This window comes from Lichenostomus cassidix, unplaced genomic scaffold, assembly GCF_008360975.1.
Source record: "Lichenostomus cassidix isolate B80296 unplaced genomic scaffold, HeHo_3.0 HiC_scaffold_35, whole genome shotgun sequence".
Taxonomy (NCBI): Eukaryota; Metazoa; Chordata; class Aves; order Passeriformes; family Meliphagidae; genus Lichenostomus; species Lichenostomus cassidix.
In genome coordinates, this window is record NW_028147256.1 from 512552 (window position 1) to 538442 (window position 25891).

The window sequence follows — 25891 nt, forward strand, 5'->3', positions numbered from 1 at the left end:
TACCCCAAAAAAACCCCAAAATCGCCTCAAAATCACCACAAATTCACCCCAAAATTTACCCCAAAAATCCTGAAATTCAACACAAAAAAACCCCCAAAAATCTGATCCAAAACCCCCAAAATTTGGTGAAAAATCCCCACAATTCATTGGAAAAAAGCTCCAAAATTCACATCAAAATCACCTCAAAATCACTCCAAATTCACCCCAAAATTTACCCCAAAAATCCCAAAATAACCCCAAAAAATCCAATCTAAAAACCCCCAAATTTGGTGAAAAAACCCCAAAAATTCACATCCAAAATGCACCAAATGAGCCCAAAGGAGGCAAAAAAGGGAATTCTGAGAGGTTACCTGGTGGCTCAGGTGAGACCTGAAAACACCCAGAATTGACCCCAAAAATCCAGAATTGACCCCAAAAAATCCACAATTTATCCCCAAAAATCTGGGATTTATCCCCAAAAAATCTGATCCAAAAACCCCCAAATTTGCCAAAAAACCACCAAATTTTGCCCCAAAATTGCCACAAAATCACCTCAAAATGACTCCAAATTCGCTCCAAAATTTACCCCAAAAATCCCAAAATTCGCCACGAAAATCCTCCAAAAAAATGTGATCCAAAAACCCCCAAATTCGGCGAAAAACCCAAAAATTCACATCAAAAATGGCACCAAAGGAGCCCAAAGGTGAGACCCCAAAAAATCCAGAATTTACCCCAAAAATCCAGAATTTACCCCAAAAAAATCCTGGAAAATCCCAAAAAAATCCCTGAAAAAATCTCTGAAAAAATCTGATCCGAAAACCCCAAAATTTGGTGAAAAATCCCCAAAATTCACTGAAAAAACCCCAAAATTCACATCAAAATCACCCCAAAATTTACCCCAAAAACCCCCAAAATTCACCACAAAAATAATCCCAAAAAATCCAATCGAAAAACCCCAAATTCAGCAAAAACACCCTGATCTCAACAACCCCAAAATTCACCTCAAAAATCACCCAAATTCACCCCAAAATACCCCAAAATTCACCTCAAATCCCCCAATTTCTCCCATTTTTCCCATTTTTCCCAATCTCCCCCCAATTTCTCTCCCATTTTCCCTCCAATTTTCCATCCATTTTCCCCAATTTCCCCAATTTTTCCCCCAATTTCCCCCAATTTCCTCCCGACTTCCCCCATTTTTCCTCCCTATTTTCCCAAATTCCCCAAATTCCCCAATTTTCCCCCAATTTCCTCCCCATTTCCTCCCTATTTCCCCCATTTTTCTTCTCTATTTTCCCAAATTCCCCAATTTTCCCAAAATCCCTCCAATTTCCCCATTTTTCCCCCATTTTTCTTCCCTATTTTTCCCAAATTCCCCAATTTCCCCCAATTTTCCCTCAATTTCCTCCCCATTTTTCCCATTTTTCTTCCCCAATTTTCCCAATTTCCCCAATTTTCCCCATTTCCCCCTTTTTCCAAAATCCCCCCAATTTCCCACGATTTTCCCAAATTCCCCAATTTTCTCCCCAATTTTCTCCCCATTTTCCCCATTTTTTCCCTATTTTTCCCAAATTCCCCAATTTCCCCTCAATTTTCTCCCCATTTTCCCCATTTTTTTCCCCATTTTTCCCATTTTCCCACAATTTTCCCCCAATTTTCTCCCCATTTTCCCCATTTTTCTTTCCAATTTTCCCCATTTCCCCTTTTCCCCCAAAATCCCCCCAATTTCCCCATTTTCCCCCAATTTCCATTTTTCTTCCCTATTTTTCACAATTTCCCCATTTTTCCCAAAATCCCCCAATTTCCCCAATTTTCCACCCAATTTCCCCTCAATTTCATCCCCATTTTTCCCATTTTTCCCCATTTCTCTTCCCTATTTTTCCCAAATTCCCCTATTTCCCCATTTTTCCCATTTTTCCCATTTTCCCCAATTTCCCCATTTTTTCCCATTTTTCCCAAATTCCCCAATTTCCCACAATTTTCCCAAATTTCCCAATTTTCTCCCAAATTTTCCCCATTTTTCTTCTCTATTTTGCCCAAATTTCCCAATTTCCCACAATTTTCCCAAATTCCCCAATTTTCTCCCAAATTTTCTCCCCATTTTTCCCATTTTTCCCCTATTTTTCCCATTTCCCCCCAATTTTCCCCATTTTTCTCTATTTTTCCCAAATTCCGCAATTTCCCACCAATTTTCCCCCCAAATTTTCCCCATTTTTCTTCCCAATTTTCCCAAAATCCCCCAATTTCCCCATTTTTCCTATTTTCCCACAATTTTCCCCATTTTTTCCCTATTTTTCCCAAATTCCCCAATTTCCCACAATTCTCCCAAATTCCCCAATTTCCCCCAGTTTTCTCCCCATTTTCCCCCCATTTTTCCCATTTTTCCCTATTTTCCCAATTTCCCCAATTTCCCCATTTTCCCCCAATTTTCCCCATTTTTTCCCTATTTTTCCCAAATTCCCCAATTTCCCACGATTTTCCCAAATTCCCCATATTTCCCTCAATTTTCTCCCCTTTTTCCCCATTTTTTCCCCCATTTTCCCACAATTTTCCCCCAATTTTCCCCCAATTTTCTCCCCTTTTTCCCCATTTTTCTTCCCAAATTCCCCAATTTTCCCTGTTTTTTTCTCTATTTTTCCCAAGTTCCCCAATTTCCCCCAATTTTCCCAAAATCCCCCAATTGTCCCCCAATTTTCTCACCATTTTCCCATTTTTCTTCCCTATTTTCCCATTTTTCCCCAATTTCCCCATTTTTTCCCTATTTTCCCCAAATTCCCCAATTTCCCACAATTCTCCCATATTTCCCCAATTTTTCCCCCCATTTTCCCCACTTTTCCCCTATTTTTCCCAAATTCCCCATATTTCCCCAATTTTCTCCCCAATTTTCCCCATTTTTCCCCTATTTTTTCCCATTTTCCTGCAATTTCCCCAATTTTCTCTCAATTTTCCCCATTTTTTCCCTATTTTTCCCATTTCCCCCCAATTTTCTCCCCTTTTTCCCCATTTTTCTTCCCTATTTTTCCCAAATTCCCCAATTTTCCCCCAATTTCCCCCCAAATTCCCCAATTTTCCCAATTTCCCTGTTTTTCCCCCAACCCAGGTGGTTCAGGACGTTGGTCTCGCCCAGGAAGTTTCTCTGGATTTGGGATTTTTGGCCTCTTTGGGTCCAAATTTGACCCTAAAAGTTTCGGCTTACACCGGGGGGGGGGAGGGGCCCTGGAGCGCCCCCCTGCGGCTGGAGGAGCAGCGTGAGTGACCCAAAACAGCCCGAATTCACCCCAAAAAATGTCCCCAAATTCACCCCAAAAATACCCCAAATTCACCCCAAAAATGGCCCCAGAATATCCCCAAAAATGTCCCCAAATTCACCCCAAAACGCCCCAAATTCACCCCAAAAATGGCCCCAAATTCACCCCAAAACGCCCCAAATTCACCCCAAAAATATCCCCAAAATCCCCCCAAAATTATCCCCAAATTGACCCCAAATTCACCCCAAAAATGTCCCCAAAATATCCCCAAAAATATCCCCAAAATATCCCCAAAACACCCCAAATTCACCCCAAAAATGGCCCCAAAATCACCCCAAAAATGTCCCCAAATTCACCCCAAAAATGTCCCCAAATTCACCCCAAAACACCCCAAATTCTCCCCAAAAATACCCCAAATTCACCCCAAAAATATCCCCAAATTCACCCCAAAATACCCCAAATTCACCCCAAAAAATGTCCCCAAATTCACCCCAAAAATATCCCAAATTCACCCCGAAAATATCCCTAAAATATCCCCAAATTCACCCCAAAAATATCCAAAAATTCACCCCAAAACACCCCAAATTCACCCCAAAAATATCCCCAAATTCACCCCAAAATACCCCAAATTCACCCCAAAAAATGTCCCCAAATTCACCCCAAAAATACCCCAAATTCACCCCAAAAATATCCCTAAAATATCCCCAAATTCACCCCAAAAATATCCAAAAATTCACCCCAAAACACCCCAAATTCACCCCAAAAATATCCCCAAATTCACCCCAAAAATGTCCCCAAATTCACCCCAAAACACCCCAAATTCACCCCAAAAATGTCCCCAAAATATCCCCAAAAATATCCCCAAAATTCACCCCAAAACACCCTAAAATCCCAGGAAAAAAATCCCACAAAAAATCCGCAAATCCTACCCGGAAAAATTCCCCAAAATCCCCAAAAAATCCTCAAAAAACCCTGAAAAAATCCCCTAACTCCACCCCAAAAAATCCCTAAAATATCCCCAAAATTTCCCAAAATAGCTGTGAAATCCACCCTGAAAAATCCCCCAAAAATCTGGAAAAATCCCCCAAAAAATCCCTAAAAGAATTCCTAAATCCACCCTAAAATATCTCCAAGTTCTTCCCCTGCTGCGGCTGGAGGAGCAGCATGAGTGAACCAAAATACCCCAAATTCACCCCAAAAATTCCCCCAAAATATCCCCAAAATCCCCAAAAAATTTCCCCAAGAAATCTCTAAAAGACTCCTGAAAAATCCCCCAAACCCCCCAAAAAATCCCAAAAATCTACCCCAAAATATCCACAAAAACCCCTGAAAAATCCCTAAATTCCACCCCCAAAAATCCCCAAAATCCCCACAAATCCCACCCTGAAAAAATCCCCAAAAACCCCCAAAAAATTCTCTAATCCCACCCCAAAAAATCCCCAAAATATCCCCAAAAAAGCCCCAAAACCCCCCAAAATCCCCAAATCCCCCCCAAAAAATCCCCAAATCCCACCCTGAAAAATCTCCCAAAAACCCTGAAAAAATACTCTAATCCCACCCCAAAAAATCCCCAAAATATCCCCAAAAAATCCCCAAATCCCCCAAATTTCCCCAAAATCCCCAAATCCCCCAAACCCCAAAATGTCCCCAAATCCCCCAAAATCCCCCAAAAGCCCCAAAATGTCCCAAAATCCCCCAAAATCCCCCAAAAGCCCCAAATTCTCTCTGTCCCCACAGCTGGAGAGACACCGCTGGAGACACAGCTGGGTGAGGAGGAGGAGGAGGAGGAGGAAGATGATGGGGATGATGTTGGGATGAAGATGAGGATGAGGATGATGATGGGATTGGGATGAAGATGAGGATGAGGATGATGATGGGATTGGGATGAAGATGAAGATGAGGATGATGAGGATGATGTTGGGATTGGGATGAAGATGAGGATGAGGACGAGATGGGAAGGGATGGGATGGGATGAAGATGAGGATGATGATGGAGATGGAGATTGGATTGTGATGAAGAGGATGAGGATGAGGATGAGGATGAGGATGAGGATGAGGATGAGGATGAGGATGAGGATGAGGATGAGGATGGAGATAGGATTGGGATGAAGATGAGGATGACAATGATGATGTTGGGATTGGGATGAAGATGAGGATGAGGACGATGACGATGATGATGTTGGGATGGGATGGGATGAGATGGGATGGGATGAAGATGAGGATGATGTTAGGATCGGGATGAAGATGAGGATGATGGTGTTGGGATTGGGATGAAGATGATGATGAAGATGAGATGGGAAGGGATGGGATGAAGATGAGGATGGGATGGGATGGGATGAAGATGAGGATGGGATGGGATGGGATGGGATGAGGATGAGGATGAGGATGATGTTAGGATCGGGATGAAGATGATGGTGATGATATTGGGATTGGGATGAATATGAGATGGGAAGGGATGGGATGAAGATGAGGATGAGGATGATGAGGATGATGATGTTGGGATGGGATGGGATGAAGATGAGGATGAGGATGATGACGATGATGATGTTGGGATGGGATGGGATGAAGATGAGGATGAGGATGGGATGGGATGAAGATGAGGATGGGATGGGATGAAGATGAGGATGGGATGGGATGGGATGGGATGAAGATGAGGATGAGGATGATGTTAGGATCGGGATGAAGATGAGGATGATGGTGTTGGGATTGGGATGAAGATGAGGATGAAGATGAGATGGGAAGGGATGGGATGAAGATGATGATGATGAAGATGATGATGGAGATGGTGATTGGATTGGGATGAGGATGATGAGGATGAAGATGATGATGTTGAGATGAAGATGAAGATGAAGATGAGGATGAGGATGAGGATGATGGTGGTGATGAGATTGAGATGAAGATGATGGTGATGGGGATTGTTTTGCGATGAAGATGAGGATGATGAGGATGATGATGTTGGGATGGGATTGGGATGAAGATGAGGATGATGTTGGGATGAAGATGAGGATGAAGATGATGATGTTGGGATGAAGATGAGGATGAAGATGATGATGTTGGGATGAGGATGAAGATGAGGATGAGGATGAGGATTATGATGTGGGATGACGATGATGGAGATGGAGATTGGATTGCGACGAAGATGAGAATGAGGATGAGGATGATGAGGATGAGGAGGGATGAGGATGATGATGGAGATGGGATGGGATGAAGATGAGGATGATGATGTTGGGATTGGGATGAAGATGAGGATGAAGATGAGATGGAGGTTGGATTGGGATGAGGATGATGAGGATGAGGTTGGGATTGGGATGAAGATGATAATGACGGGATGATGATGGGACTGGGATGGGTTGAGGATGATGATGATGACGGTGATGGTGACAATGGCAGTGACAAGGATGATGATGATGATGACAATGACAATGATGATGATGGTGATGATAGGACGATAACTATGACAACAACAATGACAATGACAACAGTGATGATGATGATGATGATGATGACAATGACGATGACAATGACAATGACAATGACAGTCACAATGGTAACAGTTATGATGACGATGACAATGACAACGGTAACGATGATGATGATGATGATGACAGTGACGGTAATGATGACAATGACAATGACAGTCACAATGGTAACAGTTATGATGACGATGACAGTGACAATGGTAACGATGATGACGATGATGATGACAATGACAATGACAATGTCAATAATGACCATGACAACTACGATAGCAACGATGACAGTGACGATAAAAATGATGACAGTGACATTGATGATGGTGACCAAGACGATGACAATGACAACAATGACAGTGACAACAATAACTATAACGATGGCGATGATGACAATGACAATGACAATGACAACGGTAATGACGATGATGATGATGATGATGATGATGACAATGACAATTCCAATGGCAATGATGATAAACAATAATAATGACAATGACAACAATAACAATGACAGTGACAACATCAAGGACAATGACAATGACAATGACAGTGACAATGATAGCAATGACGTCAGCGACAATGATGATAATGACAATGATGATGATAAACAATAGCAATGACAATGACATCAGTGACAATGACAATAATAACAGCGACAATGACAGTGACAACGACGATGACAATGACAATAACAATGACAATGACAACAATGACAATGTTAGCAATGACAATGACAATGATAACGACAATGACAATAATAACAACAATGACAGTGACAATGTTAGCAATGACATGACAACGACAACGATAATGACAATGACAATGACAATAATGACACTGCCACCCCCCTGTGTCCCCGCAGTGCGCCCAGCCCCACCCCCCAGCTCCTGGTGGCCCTCGCTGGTGGCCCTGGTGGCCCTGGTGGCACTGCTGGCCCTGCTGGCCCTGCTGGCCCTGCTGGCGCGGCGACGGCGCAAGGAGACGCGATTCGGGTGAGGGAACAGCGCTGTCACCTCCCTGCCACCTCCCTGTCACCCTGGGGACACCATGGGGACACCCTGGGACACCCTGGGGACACCCTGGGGACACCCCGGGACACCCTGGGGACACCTGGGGACACCCTGGGACACCCTGGGGACACTCTGGGACACCCTGGGGACACCCTGGGACACTCTGGGGACACTCTGGGGACAGCTGGGGACACCCTGGGGACACCCTGGGGACACCGCGGTGGCCTCAGGGACATCTCGGGTACATCCTGGGGACACCCTGGGACACCCTGGGGACTCTGGGGATACCTTGGGACACCCTGGGGACATGTGGGGACACGGCGGTGGCCCTGGGGACACTCTGGGGACACCCTGGGACACCCTGGGGACACCTTGGGGACAGCTGGGGACACGGCAGTGGCCCCGGGGACACTCTGGGGACACCCTGGGGACAGCTGGGGACACAGCGGTGTCCCTGGGGACACGGCGGTGACACGGCGATGTCCCCAGGGCGGCGTTCGAGCCATCGGTGAGGTTCCGCGTGAGGAGTTCCTACGGCCGCAGCTCGGCTCAGGCCACACGTGAGTGACCGGGGACAGGTGACCAGTGACCGCGGTGTCACCGAGTGACCGTGTGACCGAGTGATTGAGTGACCGAGTGACCGAGTGACTGTGGTGTCACCAAGTGACCAGTGACCGGGTGACCCAGTGACTGAGTGACCAAGTGACTGTGAGACCGAGTGACCGAGTGACTGACTGGTGACCAAGTGACCACAGTGTCACCGAGTGACCAAGTGACCAAGTGACCGAGTGACCACGGTGTCACTGAGTGACCGAGTGACCGTGATGGCACTGATGTCACTGAATGTCACTGAATGTCACCGGTGGCACTGAACCCCAATGTCCACAATGGCACCGATGGCACCAAATGGCACCAATGTCCCCAAATCCCCACCATATCCCTAATATCCCCAATATCCCCATTAGTGTCCCCAATGTCCCCAATGTCCCCAAATGTCCCCAAATCCCCACCATATCCCTAATATCCCCAATATCCCCATTAATGTCCCCAATATCCCCAAGGTCCCCAATGTCCCCAAATGTCCCCAATGTCCCCAACATCCCCAACATCCCCAATGTCCCCAATGTCCCCATTAATGTCCCCAATATCTCCAATATCTCCAATGTCCCCAATGTCCCCCAATGTCCCCAAATCCCAAAATGTCCCCAATGTCCCCAATGTCCCCAACATCCCCATTAATGTCCCCAATATCCCCAATGTCCCCAACATCCCCAATATCCCCATTAATGTCCCCATCAATGTCCCCACTGTCCCCATTAATGTCCCCAATGTCCCCAATATCCCCAGTGTCCCCAAATGTCCCCAATGTCCCCACTGTCCCCAAGGTCCCCAATATCCCCAAGGTCCCCATTAATGTCCCCCATGTCCCCAATACCCCGCTGTCCCCAATGTCCCCATCACTGTCCCCATCACTGTCCCCATCACTGTCCCCATCGCTGTCCCCAATGTCCCCATCACTGTCCCCATTAATGTCCCCATCACTGTCCCCATCACTGTCCCCAATGTCCCCATCACTGTCCCCATCACTGTCCCCATCACTGTCCCCGTTAATGTCCCCAAATGTCCCCATTGCTGTCCCCATCACTGTCCCCATTAATGTCCCCATCACTGTCCCCATTGCTGTCCCCGTTGCTGTCCCCATCACTGTCCCCATTAATGTCCCCATCACTGTCCCCGTTAATGTCCCCAATGTCCCCACTGTCCCCGTTGTTGTCCCCGCAGTGCAGCGGCTGGGGATCAGCGCCGAGCTGAAGGAGAAGCTGCGCGACGTTCTGGTCGAGAGGCACAGAGTGGCGCTGGGGAAAACCCTGGGAGAGGGTGAGATGGGAACCCAAAATGTTCCCAAATTATCCCAAAATCCAGCTGAAATTATCCCGAAATCCATCCGAAATTATCCCAAATCCACCTGAAATTATCCCGGAATCATCCCAAATTATCCCAAATCCATCGGGAATTATCCCGGAATCATCCCAAATTATCCCAAATCCACCCGGAATCATCCCGAAATCATCCTGAAATCCATCCGAAATTATCCCGAAATCATCCCAAAATCCGTCCAGAATCATCCCCAAATCCACCCGGAATCATCCCGAAATCATCCTGAAATCCATTGGGAATTATCCCAAAATCATCCCAAATTATCCCAAAATCCATTGGGAATTATCCCGAAATCATCCCAAATTATCCCAAAATCCATCAGGAATTATCCCGAAATTATCCCAAATTATCCCAAATCCATCCGAAATTATCCCAAAATCCATCCGGAATCATCCTGAAATCATCCTGAAATTATCCCTAAATCCACCCAAAATCATCCCGAAATCATCCCGAAATCACCCGAAATCATCCAAAATCCACCCGAAATCATCCAAAAACCACCCAAAATCATCCCAAAATCACCCGAAATCATCCAAAATCCACCCGAAATCATCCAAAAACCACCCAAAATCATCCCAAAATCACCCAAAATCATCCAAAATCCACCTGAAATCATCCAAAATCCACCCGAAATCATCCAAAATCCACCCGAAATCATCCCAAAATCCACCCGAAATCATCCCAAAATCCACCTGAAATCATCCCGAAATCACCCGAAATCATCCCAAATCCACCTGAAATCATCCAAAATCCACTCGAATTCATCCAAAAACCACCCGAAATCATCCAAAATCATCCCAAAATCATCCAAAATCCACCCGAAATCATCCAAAATCCACCCGAAATCATCCAAAATCCACCCAGAATCATCCCGAAATCACCCAAAATCATCCAAAATCCACCCAGAATCATCCAAAATCCACCTGAAATCATCCAAAATCCACCCGAAATCATCCAAAATCACCCAAAATCATCCAAAATCCACCTGAAATCATCCAAAATCCACCTGAAATCATCCAAAATCCACCCAGAATCATCCCGAAATGATCCCGGAGTCATCCCGAAATCCACTCGGAATTCCCTCAAAATTCCCCCAAAAATTCATGCAAAAACCCAAAAAAAACCCAAAATCCCCCAAAACCCCTCAAAATCCCCCAAAATCTCCCAAAATTCCAGGCGAGTTCGGCTCGGTGATGGAAGGAACTCTTCACCAGGATTCGGGAATTCTGCGAGTCGCTGTGAAAACCATGAAACGTGAGTCCCAAAATCACCCAAAAACACCCCTAATCACCCCAAAATCACCCAAAATCACCCCAAAACACCCCCAAAATCAAACCAAAATCACCCAAAACCACCCCAAATCACCCCAAAAACCCCCAAAATCAAACCAAAATCACGCTGAAAATCCCCAAAATCAAACCAAAATCACGCTGAAAATCCCCAAAATCAAACCAAAATCACGCTGAAAATCCCCAAAATCAAACCAAAATCACCCCAAAAAACCCCAAAATCACCCAACCCCCCCAAATTACCCCAAAATCACCCCAAAAATCACCCCGAAATCACCCAAAAATCCCCAAAATCACCCAAAAATCCCCAAAATCACCCCAAAACCACCCGAAATCACACCAAAAATCCCCCAAATCCCCGAAAAAACCCCAAAATTGCCCCAGAAACCCCCAAAATCACCCCGAAAAGCCCCAAAATCACCCCAAAAAAACCCAAAATCACCCCAAAAACCCCTAATTCACCCAAAATCACCCAAAAATCCCCAAAATCACCCAAAAATCCCCAAAATCACCCCAAAACCACCCGAAATCACACCAAAAATCCCCCAAATCCCCGAAAAAACCCCAAAATTGCCCCAGAAACCCCCAAAATCACCCCGAAAAGCCCCAAAATCACCCCAAAAAAACCCAAAATCACCCCAAAAACCCCCAAGTCACCCAAAATCACCCCCAAAATCACCCAAATCCCTGAAAAAAACCCAAAATCGCCCCAAAATCACCCTGAAAATCCGGAAAAATCACACCAAAAACACCCCAAAAACTCCCAAAATCACCTCAAAAACCCCCAAAATCACACCGAAAATCCTCCAAATCCCTGAAAAAACCCAAAATCACCCCCAAAATCAATCACCCCAAAATCACCCAAAACCCCCCAAAAACCAAATAAACCCACAAAATCACCCCAAAACCCCCAAATCCCCCCCAAACCCCCAAAATAACCCAAAATAACCCCAAAACACCAAAATATCACCCTCAACCCCCCAAAATCACTCCCTACAATCACCCAAAAACCCCCATAATCCCACCAAAAATCCCCAAAAATCCCCAAAATCACCCCAAAAAAACCCAAAATCACCCCAAAAAATCCCCAAAATCATCCCAAAAATCACCCCAAAAATCCTCCACATCCCTGAAAAATCCCAAAATCACCCCAAAACCCCCAAAATCCACCCAAATCACCCCCAAAACCCCAAAAATCACCCCAAAAACTGCCAAATCACCCCAAAATCACCCCAAAAATCTCCCAAATCTCCTCAAAAACCCCCAAAATCAACCCAAAAATCCCCCTAAATCACCCCCAAAACCCCCAAAATCAACCCAAAATCCCCCCAAATCCTCGAAAAAACCCAAAAATTCTCCATAAAACCCCCAAAATTCCCGAATTTCGCCCCAAAAGTCTCCATCTGCTCGCGAGGAGAACTGGAGGATTTCCTGAGCGAAGCAGTTTGCATGAAGGAGTTTGATCATCCCAACGTCATGAAGCTCATCGGTGAGAAAACCCCAAAAAACACCCCAAAAAACACCCCAAAATCATCCCAAAAATACCCCAAAATCATCCCAAAAATACCCCAAAATCATCCCAAAAATACCCCAAAATCGAGTCTGGGAGCCCCAAAAAACCCCAAAATCCTGGGAGCCCAAAAACCCCAAAAATTCCCCCAAAAAAGGAGTTTGATCATCCCAACGTCATGAAGCTGATTGGTGAGAAAACCCCAAAAAATACCCCAAAATCATCCCAAAACCACACTAAAATCATCCCAAAAATACCCCAAAATGGAGTCTGGGAGCCTCAAAAAATTGCAAATTTCTGGGAGCCCAAAAAACCCTAAAAAACCCAAAAATTCCCCCAAAAAAGGAGTTTGATCATCCCAACGTCATGAAGCTCATCGGTGAGAAAACCCCAAAAAATACCCCAAAAAACACCCCAAAATCATCCCAAAAATACCCCAAAATGGAGTCTGGGAGTCTCAAAAAACCCCGAAATTTTCAGACCCCAAAAACCCTAAAAAACCCAAAAATTCCCCCAAAAAAGGAGTTTGATCATCCCAACGTCATGAAGCACATCGGTGAGAAAACCCCAAAAAATACCCCAAAAATACCCCAAAATCATCCCAAAAATACCCCAAAATTGGGTCTGGGAGCCCCAAAAAAGACGAAATTTTCAGACCCCAAAAACCCTAAAAATCCCCAAAAATTCCCTCAAAAATTCCCCGAAAAAAGGAGTTTGACAACCCCAAGGTGATGAAGCTGATTGGTGAGAAAAACCCCAAAAAATACCCCAAAAATACTCCAAAAACACCCCAAAATCGTCCCAAAAATACCCCAAAATCATCCCAAAAATACCCCAAAATTAGGTCTGGGAGCCCCAAAAAATCCCGAAATTTTGGGAGCCAAAAACCCCAAAAACTCCCCAAAAAAGGAATTTGATCATCCCAACGTCATGAAGCTGATCGGTGAGAAAACCCCAAAAAACACCCCAAAATCATCCCAAAACCACACTAAAATCATCCCAAAAATACCCCAAAATGGAGTCTGGGAACCTCAAAAAATTGCAAATTTCTGGGAGCCCAAAAAACCCTAAAAAACCCCAAAAATTCCCCCAAAAAAGGAGTTTGATCATCCCAACGTCATGAAGCTCATCGGTGAGAAAACCCCAAAAATACCCCAAAATCATCCCAAAAAATACCCCAAAATCATCCCCAAAATACCCCAAAATCCTTTCTTGGGACACTGAAAATTTTGGGGTTTCCAGACCCCAATTTTGGGGTTTCTGAGCTCAAATTTTTGGGTTTCCAGATGCCAATTTTGGGGTTTCTGAACCCAAATTTTGGGTGTTTTGAACCCAAATTTTGGGACTTCCAAACCCCAATTTTTGGGGTTTCTTTCTGTAATTTTGGGGTTTCTTCCCTCAATTTTGGGGATTTCACACCCAAATTTTGGGGTTTTCTACCCAAATTTTGGGGTTTCCAAATCCCAATTTTTTCAGGTTTTCAACCCCAATTTTGGGGTTTTGCACCCCAATTTTGGGAATTCCTCAAGCCCATTTTTGGGGGTTCCAAATCCCAATTTTGGGGGTTTTCAACCCAAATTTTGGGGTTTTTTCAACCCAAATTTTTGTAGTTCCATTCTCGAATTTTGGGAGTTTTTAAATCCAAATTTTGGGATTTCCAAACCCCAATTTTTGGGTTTTGAACGTCAATTTTGGGGTTTCCAAATCCAAATTTTGGGATTTCCACACCCCAATTTTTGGGGGTTCTGTTATCCAATTTCAGGAGTTTTTCACCCAAATTTTGGGGTTTCCAAATCCCAATTTTTGGGGTTTTGATCCAAATTTTGGGGATTCTGCACCTCATTTTTTGGGGTTCTGAACCTGAATTTTGGGGTTTCCAAATCCCAATTTTGGGACTTTTGAGCCCAAATTTTGGGTTTTTTAATCCCAATTTTGAGTGTTTTTCACCCCAATTTTGGGAGTTTTTACCCCAAATTTTGGAGGTTCTGAACCCCAAATTTGAAGATTTCGCACCCCAATTTCAGGAGATTTTTTACCCCAATTTTCGGAGTTTTTCACCCAAATTTTGGGGTTTCCAAATCCCAATTTTGGGAATTTTGAACCCAAATTTTGGGGTTTTTTAATCCCAATTTTGAGTGTTTTTCACCCCAATTTTGGGGCTTCTGAACCCCAAATTTGAATGTTTCTGAACCTTCAATTTTCGGAGTTTTTCACCCAAATTTTGGGGTTTCCAAAGCCCAGTTTTGGGGGTTTTGAACCCAAATTTTGGGGATTCCAAACCCCAATTTTGAGGCTTCCATTCCCCATTTTTGGGGGTTTTTCACCCCAATTTTAGGAGTTTTTTACTCTAATTTTGAGAGTTCTGAACCCAAATTTTGGGGTTTCCAAATGCCAATTTTTGGGAATTTTGACCCAAATTTTGGGGGTTCTGCACCTCATTTTTTGGGGTTCTGAACCTGAATTTTGGGGTTTCCAAATCCCAATTTGGGGAATTTTGAGCCCAAATTTTGGGGGTTTTTTAATCCCAATTTTGAGTGTTTTTCACCCCAATTTTGGGAGTTTTTCACCCAAATTTTGGAGGTTCTGAACCCCAAATTTGAAGATTTCGCACCCCAATTTCAGGAGATTTTTTACCCCAATTTTCGGAGTTTTTCACCCAAATTTTGGGGTTTCCAAATCCCAATTTTGGGAATTTTGAGCCCAAATTTTGGGTTTTTTCATCCCAATTTTGAGTGTTTTTCACCCCAATTTTGGGGCTTCTGAACCCCAAATTTGAATGTTTCTGAACCTTCAATTTTCTGAGTTTTTCACCCAAATTTTGGGGTTTCCAAAGCCCAGTTTTGGGGGTTTTGAACCCAAATTTTGGGGATTCCAAACCCCAATTTTGAGGCTTCCATTCCCCATTTTTGGGGTTTTTCACCCCAATTTTAGGAGTTTTTTACTCTAATTTTGAGAGTTCTGAACCCAAATTTTGGGGTTTCCAAATCCCAATTTTGGGGTTTCCAAATCCAAATTTTGGGGATTCTGCACCTCATTTTTTGGGGTTCTGAACCCGAATTTTGGGGTTTCCAATTCCCAATTTGGGGAATTTTGAATCCAAATTTTGGGGTTTCCAAATCCCAATTTTGAGTGTTTTTCACCCCAATTTTGGGAGTTTTTACCCCAAATTTTAGAGTTTCTGAACCCCAAATTTGAAGATTTCCCACCCCAATTTCAGGAGATTTTTTACCCCAATTTTCGGAGTTTTTCACCCAAATTTTGGGTTTCCAAATCTGAATTTTGGGGTTTCCAAAACCCAATTTTTGGGAATTTTGACCCAAATTTTGGTGGTTCTGCACCTCAATTTTTGGGGTTCTGAACCCAAATTTTGGGGATTCCAAACCCCAATTTTGAGGCTTCCATTCCCCATTTTTGGGGGTTTTTCACCCCAATTTTAGGAGGTTTTTACTCTAATTTTGAGAGTTCTGAACCCAAATTTTGGGGTTTCCAAATCCCAATTTTGGGAATTTTGAACCCAAATTTTGGGGGTTTTTTCCCTCAGTTTTTGGAGATTTTTAACCCAAATTTTGTGGGTTTTAACCCCAAATTTTGGAGTTTTTGAACCCAAATTTTTTGGGGTTAATTCCTGTAATTTTGAGGTTCTTTACCCCAATTTTGAGGGTTTTAGACCCAAATTTTGGGGTTTCTTACTCCAATTTGTAAAGTTTTAACCCAAATTTTGGGGTTTTTTAATCCCAATTTTGAGTGTTTTTCACCCCAATTTTGGGAGTTTTTCACCCAAATTTTGGAGGTTCTGAACCCCAAATTTGAAGGTTTCGCACCCCAATTTCAGGAAAATTTTTACCCCAATTTTCGGAGTTTTTCATCTGAATTTTGGGGATTCCAAACCCCAATTTTGGGGTTTTGACCCAAATTTTGGTGGTTCTGCACCTCATTTTTTGGGGTTCTGAACCTGAATTTTGGGGTTTCCAAATCCCAATTTTGGGAATTTTGAATCCAAATTTTGGGGCTTCTAAACCCCAATTTTTTGGGGTTCCATTCTCTAATTTCAGGGGGTTTTCACCCAAATTTTGGGGTTTCCAAATCCCAATTTTCAGGGTTTTGACCCAAATTTTGGGGTTTCCAAATCCCAATTTGGGGAATTTTGAGCCCAAATTTTGGGGGTTTTTTATCCCAATTTTGAGTGGTTTTCACCCAAATTTTGGGGTTTCCAAATCCCAATTTTGGGGTTTTCAAATCCAAATTTTGGGATTTCCAAACCCCAATTTTTTGGGGTTCCATTCTCCAATTTCAGGGGTTTTGAACCCAAATTTTGGGGATTCCAAACTCCAATTTTGGGGGTTTTTTTACCCTAATTGTTGTGATTTTTACCCCAATTCTTGGAGTTCCTAACTCAAATTTTTTGGGTTTTTTTACCCTAATTTTCGGGATTTTTTACTGCAATTTTTGGGGTTTTTTTACTCGAATTTTCGGGAGGTTTTACCCCAATTTTTGAAGTTCTTAACTCAAATTTTGGGGTTTTTTTTACCTTAATTTTTGTGATTTTTACCCCAAATTTTGGAGGTTTTGACCCCAAATTTTGGGTGTTTTTACTCTAATTTTCATTATTTTTGCCCCACTTTTTGGAGTTCCTGACCCAAATTTTGGAGGTTTTGACCCCAATTTTTGGGAATTTTTACCCCAATTTTTGGGGGTTTTGACCCCAAATTTTGGAGGTTTTGAACCCAATTTTTGCAGTTCTTAGCCCCAAATATTGGAGGTTTTTACCCCAAATTTTGGGAATTTTTACCCCAATTTTTGGAAGTTTTGAACCCAAATTTTGGAGGTTTTTACCCCAAATTTTGGGGGTTTTGAACCCAATTTTTGGGGGTTTTGAACCCAATTTTTGCAGTTCTTAGCCCCAAATATTGGAGGTTTTGACCCCAAATTTTGGGGGTTTTGACCCCAGATTTTGGGGGTTTTGACCCCAGATTTTGGGATGTCTCCGTGGGGAGTTCTGAGCCCAATTTTGGGGTTTCTGAGCCCAAAATTTGGGGGTGTTAACCCTTTCCTCGCCAGGGGTTTGCCTGCAGCCCTTCGGCGGCTCCGAAACTCCTCCTCCTCCTCCCATCGTCCTGCTGCCCTTCATGGCCAACGGCGACCTGCATGGCTTCCTGCTCAGATCCAGGCTGGGAGACCCCAAAATGGTGAGGAATCACCCCAAAAAATCACCCCAAAAAAATCCCAAAATCGCCAAAAAAATCGCTGAAAAAATCGCTGAAAAAATTGCGAAAATCGCCCCAAAAATGCACCAAAAAATCCTCAAAAGCTGCATGGCTTCCTGCTGAGACTGAGGCTGGGAAATCCCAAAAAGGTGAGAAATCACCCCAAAAATAACCCCAAAAAATCCCAAAATCACCAAAAAAATCCCTGAAAAAATCGCTGAAAAAATTGCGAAAATCACCCCAAAAATGCACCAAAAAATCCTCAAAAGCTGCAGGGATTGCTGCTGAGATCCAGGCTGGGAGACCCCAAAATGGTGAGGAATCACCCCAAAAATCCCGAAATTCGCCCCAAAAAAATCCCCGAAAAAATGGCTGAAAAAATCGCGAAAATCGCCGCAAAAAATTGCTGAAAAAATCGCAAAAATCACCCAAAAAATGCACCAAAAAAGCCCCAAAAGCTGCAGGGATTCCTGCTGAGATCGAGGCTGGGAGATCCCAAAAAGGTGAGAAATCCCAAAAAGATCACCCCAAAAAATCCCAAAATCGCCAAAAAAATCCCTGAAAAAATCCCTGAAAAAATCCTTGAAAAAATCCCTGAAAAAATCCCTGAAAAAATCCTTGAAAAAATCGTGAAAATCGCCCCAAAAATGGCTGGAAAATTGTGAAAAAAGCACAAAAATCAGCCCAAAAAACCTGAAAAAAAGCAAAAAAATCCTCAAAAAATCCCCACAAAAATCCCACAAATAATCCCCACAAAAAATCCCAAAATTCACCCCAAAAAAATCCCTACAAAAATCGCCCCAAAAATGGCTGAAAAAATCATGAAAATCACCCCAAAAATGCACCAAAAAAGCCCCAAAAGCTGCAGGGATTGCTGCTGAGATCGAGGCTGGGCAACCCCAAAAAGGTGAGAAATCACCCCAAAAATCCCGAAATTCACCCCAAAAAAATCCCCAAAAAAATGGCTGAAAAAATCGTGAAAATCGCCCCAAAAATGGCTGAAAAAAATCACAAAAATCACCCAAAAAATGAACAAAAAAATCCCCAAAAGCTGCAGGGATTGCTGCTGAGATCGAGGCTGGGAGATCCCAAAAATGTGAGAAATCCCAAAAAAATCACTCCAAAAAAATCCCAAAATCGCCAAAAAAATCGCTGAAAAAATCGCTGAAAAAATCATGAAAATCGCCCAAAAAATGAACAAAAAAAGCCCCAAAAGCTGTATGGATTGCTGCTGAGATCGAGGCTGGGAGATCCCAAAAAGGTGAGAAATCCCAAAAAAATCACCCAAAAAATCCCAAAATCGCCAAAAAAATCCTTGAAAAAATCCTTGAAAAAATCATGAAAATCGCCCCAAAAATGGCTGAAAAATTGTGAAAAAAGCACAAAAATCAGCCCAAAAAACCTGAAAAAAAGCAAAAAAATCCTCAAAAAATCCCCACAAAAATCCCACAAATAATCCCCACAAAAAATCCCAAAATTCACCCCAAAAAAATCCCTACAAAAATCGCCCCAAAAATGGCTGAAAAAATTGCAAAAATCACCCAAAAATGCACCAAAAAATTCCCAAAAGCTGCAGGGATTGCTGCTGAGATCCAGGCTGGGAGATCCCAAAAAGGTGAGGAATCACCCCAAAAATCACCCCAAAAAATCCCAAAATCGCCAAAAAAATCCCTGAAAAAATCACTGAAAAAATCACGAAAATTGCCCAAAAATGCACCAAAAAAGCCCCAAAAGCTGCAGGGATTGCTGCTGAGATCCAGGCTGGGAGATCCCAAAATGGTGAGGAATCACCCCAAAAATCCCGAAATTCGCCCCAAAAAAATCCCCAAAAAAATGGCTGAAAAAATCGCGAAAATCGCCCTAAAAATTGCCCAAAAAAATCGCGAAAATCACCCCAAAAATGCACCAAAAAAGCCCCAAAATCTGCAGGGATTCCTGCTCAGATCCAGGCTGGGAGATCCCAAAAAGGTGAGGAATAACCCCAAAAATAACCCAAAAAATAACCCAAAATCGCCAAAAAAATCCCTGAAAAAATCACTGAAAAAATCACGAAAATTGCCCCAAAAATGGTGAAAATTGGCAAAAAAATGAAGGAAAAAATCCCCAAAAACGGTATGGATTGTGGCTGAGATCCAGGCTGGGCGACCCCAAAAAGGTGAGGAATCACCCCAAAAATAACCCAAAATCACCCCATAAAATTCCCAGAAAAAATCGCTGAAAAAATCAAGAAAATTGCCCAAAAAATCACAAAAATCACCCAAAAAATGCACCAAAAAAGCCCCGAAAGCTGCAGGGATTCCTGCTGAGATCCAGGCTGGGAGACCCCAAAATGGTGAGAAATCACCCCAAAAATCACCCCAAAAAAATCCCAAAATCACCAAAAAAATCCCTGAAAAAGTTGCTGAAAAAAACGCGAAAATCACCCAAAAAATGCACCAAAAAAGCCTCAAAAGCTGCAGGGATTCCTGCTGAGATCCAGGCTGGGAGATCCCAAAAAGGTGAGAAATCACCCCAAAAAATCACCCTAAAAAACCCCAAAATCGCCAAAAAAATCGCTGAAAAAATCGCTGAAAAAATCGCAAAAATCACCCCAAAAATGCACCAAAAAAATCCCCAAAAGCTGCAGGGATTGCTGCTGAGATCGAGGCTGGTAGATCCCAAAATGGTGAGAAATCCCAAAAAAATCCCAAAATTCGCCCCAAAAAAATCCCCAAAAAAATGGCAAAAATCGCCCCAAAAATCGCTGAAAAAAATCGCAAAAATCACCCCAAAAATGCACCAAAAAAGCCCCAAAAGCTGCAGGGATTGCTGCTGAGACTGAGGCTGGGAGATCCCAAAATGGTGAGAAATCACCCCAAAAATCACCCTAAAAAACCCTAAAATCACCAAAAAAATCGCTGAAAAAATCGCTGAAAAAATCGCGAAAATCACCCCAAAAATGCACCAAAAAAGCCCCGAAATCTGCAGGGATTCCTGCTGAGATCGAGGCTGGGAGATCCCAAAAAGGTGAGGAATCCCAAAGAAATCACCCCAAAAAATCCCAAAATCACCCAAAAAAATCCCTGAAAAAATCGTGAAAATCGCCCCAAAAATGGCTGAAAAATTGTGAAAAAAGCACAAAAATCAGCCCAAAAAACCTGAAAAAAAGCAAAAAAATCCTCAAAAAATCCCCACAAAAATCCCACAAATAATCCCCACAAAAAACCCCAAAATTCACCCCAAAAAAATCCCTACAAAAATCGCCCCAAAAATCGCTGAAAAAATTGCAAAAATCGCCCAAAAAATGCCCAAAAAAATCCCCAAAAGCTGCAGGGATTGCTGCTGAGACTGAGGCTGGGAGATCCCAAAAAGGTGAGGAATCACCCCAAAAAGTCACCCCAAAAATACCCCAAAATCCTGAAATTCAACCCAAAAAAATCCCTGAAAAAATCCCTGAAAAAATCGTGAAAATGGCTCAAAAAATCACAAAAATTGGCAAAAAAAATGAACAAAAAATCCCCAAAAGCTGCAGGGATTGCTGCTGAGATCGAGGCTGGGAGACCCCAAAATGGTGAGAAATCACCCCAAAAATCACCCCAAAAAAATCCCAAAATCACCAAAAAAATCGCTGAAAAAGTTGCTGAAAAAATTGCGAAAATTGCCCAAAAAACTGCGAAAATTGGCAAAAAAATGCACCAAAAAATCCCCAAAAACTGTATGGATTGCTGCTGAGATCGAGGCTGGGCGACCCCAAAAAGGTGAGGAATCACCCCAAAAATAACCCAAAAAATCCCAAATTCACCAAAAAAATCCCTGAAAAAATCCCTGAAAAAATAATGAAAATCGCCCAAAAAATGCACCAAAAAATGCCCAAAAAATGGACCAAAAAATGCCCCAAAAGCTGCAGGGATTCCTGCTGAGATCGAGGCTGGGAGATCCCAAAAAGGTGAGAAATCCCAAAAAAATCACCCAAAAAAATCCCAAAACCACCAAAAAAATCGCTGAAAAAATTGCGAAAATCACCCCAAAAATGCACCAAAAAAGCCCCGAAAGCTGCAGGGATTCCTGCTGAGACTGAGGCAGGGAGACCCCAAAATGGTGAGAAATCACCCCAAAAATCACCCCAAAAAAATCCCAAAATCACCAAAAAAATCCCTGAAAAAATCGCTGAAAAAATTATGAAAATTGCCCAAAAAATGGACCAAAAAAGCCCTGAAAGCTGCAGGGATTCCTGCTGAGATCCAGGCTGGGAGACCCCAAAAAGGTGAGGAATCACCCCAAAAATCACCCCAAAAAATCCCAAAATCGCCAAAAAAATCCCTGAAAAAATCCCTGAAAAAATTGCGAAAATCACCCCAAAAATGCACCAAAAAATCCTCAAAAGCTGCAGGGATTGCTGCTGAGATCCAGGCTGGGAGACCCCAAAATGGTGAGAAATCACCCCAAAAATCACCCCAAAAAAATCCCAAAATCACCCAAAAAATCGCTGAAAAAATCGCTGAAAAAATCGCGAAAATCGCCCAAAAAATGCACCAAAAAAGCCCCAAAAGCTGCATGGCTTCCTGCTGAGATCCAGGCTGGGAGATCCCAAAAAGGTGAGAAATCCCAAAAAAATCACCCCAAAAAATCCCAAAATTCACCCCAAAAAAATCCCTGAAAAAATTGTGAAAATCGCCCCAAAAATGGCTGAAAAATTGTGAAAAAAGCACAAAAATCAGCCCAAAAAACCTGAAAAAAAGCAAAAAAATCCTCAAAAAATCCCCACAAAAATCCCACAAATAATCCCCACAAAAAAACCCAAAATTCACCCCAAAAAAATCCCTACAAAAATCGCCCCAAAAATCGCTGAAAAAAATTGCAAAAATCACCCAAAAATGCACCAAAAAATCCCCAAAAGCTGCAGGGATTCCTGCTGAGACTGAGGCTGGGAGATCCCAAAAAGGTGAGAAATCACCCCAAAAATCACCCCAAAAAAATCCCAAAATCACCAAAAAATCGCTGAAAAAATCGCTGAAAAAATCATGAAAATTGCCCAAAAATCTGCGAAAATTGGCAAAAAAATGAACAAAAAATGCCCCAAAAGCTGCAGGGATTCCTGCTGAGATCCAGGCTGGGAGATCCCAAAAAGGTGAGAAATCCCAAAAAAATAACCCAAAAAATCCCAAAATCGCCAAAAAAATCGCTGAAAAAATCGCTGAAAAAATCATGAAAATTGCCCAAAAAACTGCGAAAATTGGCAAAAAAATGAACGAAAAAATCCCCAAAAGCTGTATGGATTGTGGCTGAGATCCAGGCTGGGCGACCCCAAAAAGGTGAGGAATCACCCCAAAAATAACCCAAAATCACCCCAAAAAAATCCCAGAAAAAATCGCTGAAAAAATCATGAAAATTGCCCAAAAATGGTGAAAATTGGCAAAAAAATGAACGAAAAAATCCCCAAAAACGGTATGGATTGTGGCTGAGATCCAGGCTGGGCGACCCCAAAAAGGTGAGGAATCGCCCCAAAAATAACCCAAAATCACCCCAAAAAAATCCCAGAAAAAATCGCTGAAAAAATCAAGAAAATTGCCCAAAAAATCACAAAAATCACCCCAAAAATGCACCAAAAAAGCCCCGAAAGCTGCAGGGATTGCTCCTGAGATCGAGGCTGGGAGATCCCAAAAATTGGCAAATTGTCCCCAAATTACCCTGAAAATCCCGAAAAAATCTGAGCTGAAATTGCCGAAAAAATCCCTCAAAAATCCCCAAATTATCCCCAAACCTCGAATTTAGGGATTTTTGTGGGATTTTTAAAAAGTTTTTTGTGGGGATTTTGTGAAGATTTTTTTGGGATTTTTGTGGGTTTTGGGGATTTTTGGGGGATTTTTGTGGGTTTTGGGGATTTTTGGGGGATTTTTGTGGGTTTTGTGGATTTTTGTGGATTTTTGTGGGTTTTGGGGATTTTTGGGGGATTTTTGTGGGTTTTGGGGATTTTTGGGGGATTTTTGTGGGTTTTGGGGATTTTTGGGGCATTTTTGGGGATTTTTGGGGTATTTTTGGGGCATTTTTTGGGGCATTTTGGGATCTGTCCCCACCCAGGCTCTGTCCCCTGTCACCCTGCTGGGGTTTTGGGGACAATTTGGGGACAATTTGGGGATTTTTTTGGGGATTTTTTTGGGGATTTTTTTGGGGATTTTTTTGGGGATTTTTCAGGGATTTTTCGGCAATTTTGGATGGGATTTTTTGAGGGATTTTGGGGACAATTTGGGGACAATTCGTCAATTTTTGGGTTCTGTCCCCCCAGGCTCTGTCCCCTGTCACCCTGCTGGGGTTCATGGGTGACAATTTGGATAATTTTGGGATTGTCTCTGTCCCCAGGCTCTGTCCTGTCACACCCTGCTGGGGTTCATGGGTGACAATTTGGGGACAATTTGGGGACAATTTGGGATTGTCTCTGTCCCCAGGCTCTGTCCCCTGTCACCCTGCTGGGGTTCATGGGTGACAATTTGGGGACAATTTGGGATTGTCTCTGTCCCCAGGCGCTGTCCCCTGTCACCCTGCTGGGGTTCATGGGTGACAATTTGGGGTTCATGGGTGACAATTTGGGGTTTTTGGGTTCTGTCCCCTCAGGCACTGTCCCCTGTCACCCTGCTGGGGTTCATGGGTGACAATTTGGGGTTCATGGGTGACAATTTGGGGACAGTTTGTGTCTCTCTGTGTCCCCAGGCTCTGTCCCCTGTCACCCTGCTGGGGTTCATGGGTGACAATTTGGGGATTTTGGGTAATTTTGGGATTGTCTCTGTCCCCCCAGGCGCTGTCCCCTGTCACCCTGCTGGGGTTCATGGGTGACAATTTGGTGACAATTTGGTGACAATTTGTCCCCCCAGGCTCTGTCCCCTGTGACCCTGCTGGGGTTCATGGGTGACAATTCAGGTTTTTCTGTCCCCAGGCACTGTCCCCTGTCACCCTGCTGGGGTTCATGGGTGACAATTTGGGGATTTTGGGTAATTTTGGGATTGTCTCTGTCCCCAGGCTCTGTCCCCTGTCACCCTGCTGGGGTTCATGGGTGACAATTTGGGGTACATGGGTGACAGTTTGGGGTTTTGTCCCCTCAGGCACTGTCCCCTGTCACCCTGCTGGGGTTCATGGGTGACAATTTGGTGACAATTTGTCCCCTCAGGCACTGTCCCCTGTCACCCTGCTGGGGTTCATGGGTGACATCGCCGCCGGCATGACTTACCTCAGCCAGAGGAACTTCGTCCATCGAGACCTGGCGGCCAGGAACTGCATGTGGGACACTGATGGGGACACTGGGGACAGCTGGGGACATGGATGGGGACAGTGATGGGATTTGGGGACATTTGGGACACTGATGGGGCAGTGATGGGGACACTGGGGACATTTGGGACATTGATGGGATTTGGGGATATTGGGGACAGTGATGGGGACATTGATGGGGACATTATTGGGGACATTGATGGGGACAGTGGGGACAGTGATGGGACAGTGATGGGACAGTGATGGGGACATTGATGGGGACACTGATGGGGACACTGATGGGGACAGTGGGGACACTAATGGGGACACTGATGGGATTTGGGGACATTGGGGACATTGGGGATAATTGGGGACATATTTAATGGGGACATTAATGGGGACATTGATGGGGACACTGATGGGGACATTGATGGGGACACTGATGGGGACATTGATGGGATTTGGGGACATTGGGGACATTGGGGATAATTGGGGACATATTTAATGGGGACATTAATGGGGACATTGATGGGGACACTGATGGGGACATTGATGGGATTTGGGGACATTGGGGACATTGGGGATAATTGGGGACATATTTAATGGGGACATTAATGGGGACAGTGGGGACATTGATGGGGACACTGATGGGATTTGGGGACATTGAGGACATTGGAGACATAGGGATGTTGGGGACAGCGATGAGGACATTAATGGGGACACTGATGGAGACATTGGGGACACTGATGGGATTTGGGGACATTGGGGACATTGATGGGCACAGTGATGGGGACAGTGATGGGGACAGTGATGGGGACAGTGATGGGGACAGTGATGGGGACAGCTGGGGATGTTGGGGACATCGATGGGATTTGGGGATATTGGGGACATTGGAGATAACTGGGGACATAATTGGGGACATTAATGGGGACATTGATGAGGACATTTGGGGACATTTGGGGACATTGATGGGGACATTGATGGGGACATTGATGGGGACATTAATGGGGACATTGATGGGGACATTTG

General features: G+C 43.6%; 1 protein-coding gene across 1 annotated transcript in view; it reads left to right on the forward strand.

Annotated features, from left to right (window-relative positions):
• The window catches only part of LOC146423977 (tyrosine-protein kinase receptor UFO-like), a 122657-nt gene that overhangs the window by 81439 nt on the left and 15327 nt on the right, over window positions 1-25891 (forward strand). The window contains exons 9-17 of the mRNA XM_085044005.1: window positions 3077-3224; window positions 4962-4991; window positions 7559-7688; window positions 8196-8266; window positions 9489-9584; window positions 10821-10898; window positions 12330-12422; window positions 17502-17629; window positions 24786-24895. Coding sequence (XP_084900131.1) covers window positions 3077-3224; window positions 4962-4991; window positions 7559-7688; window positions 8196-8266; window positions 9489-9584; window positions 10821-10898; window positions 12330-12422; window positions 17502-17629; window positions 24786-24895 — 884 coding nt within the window. The remainder of the gene's footprint in view (window positions 1-3076; window positions 3225-4961; window positions 4992-7558; window positions 7689-8195; window positions 8267-9488; window positions 9585-10820; window positions 10899-12329; window positions 12423-17501; window positions 17630-24785; window positions 24896-25891) is intronic.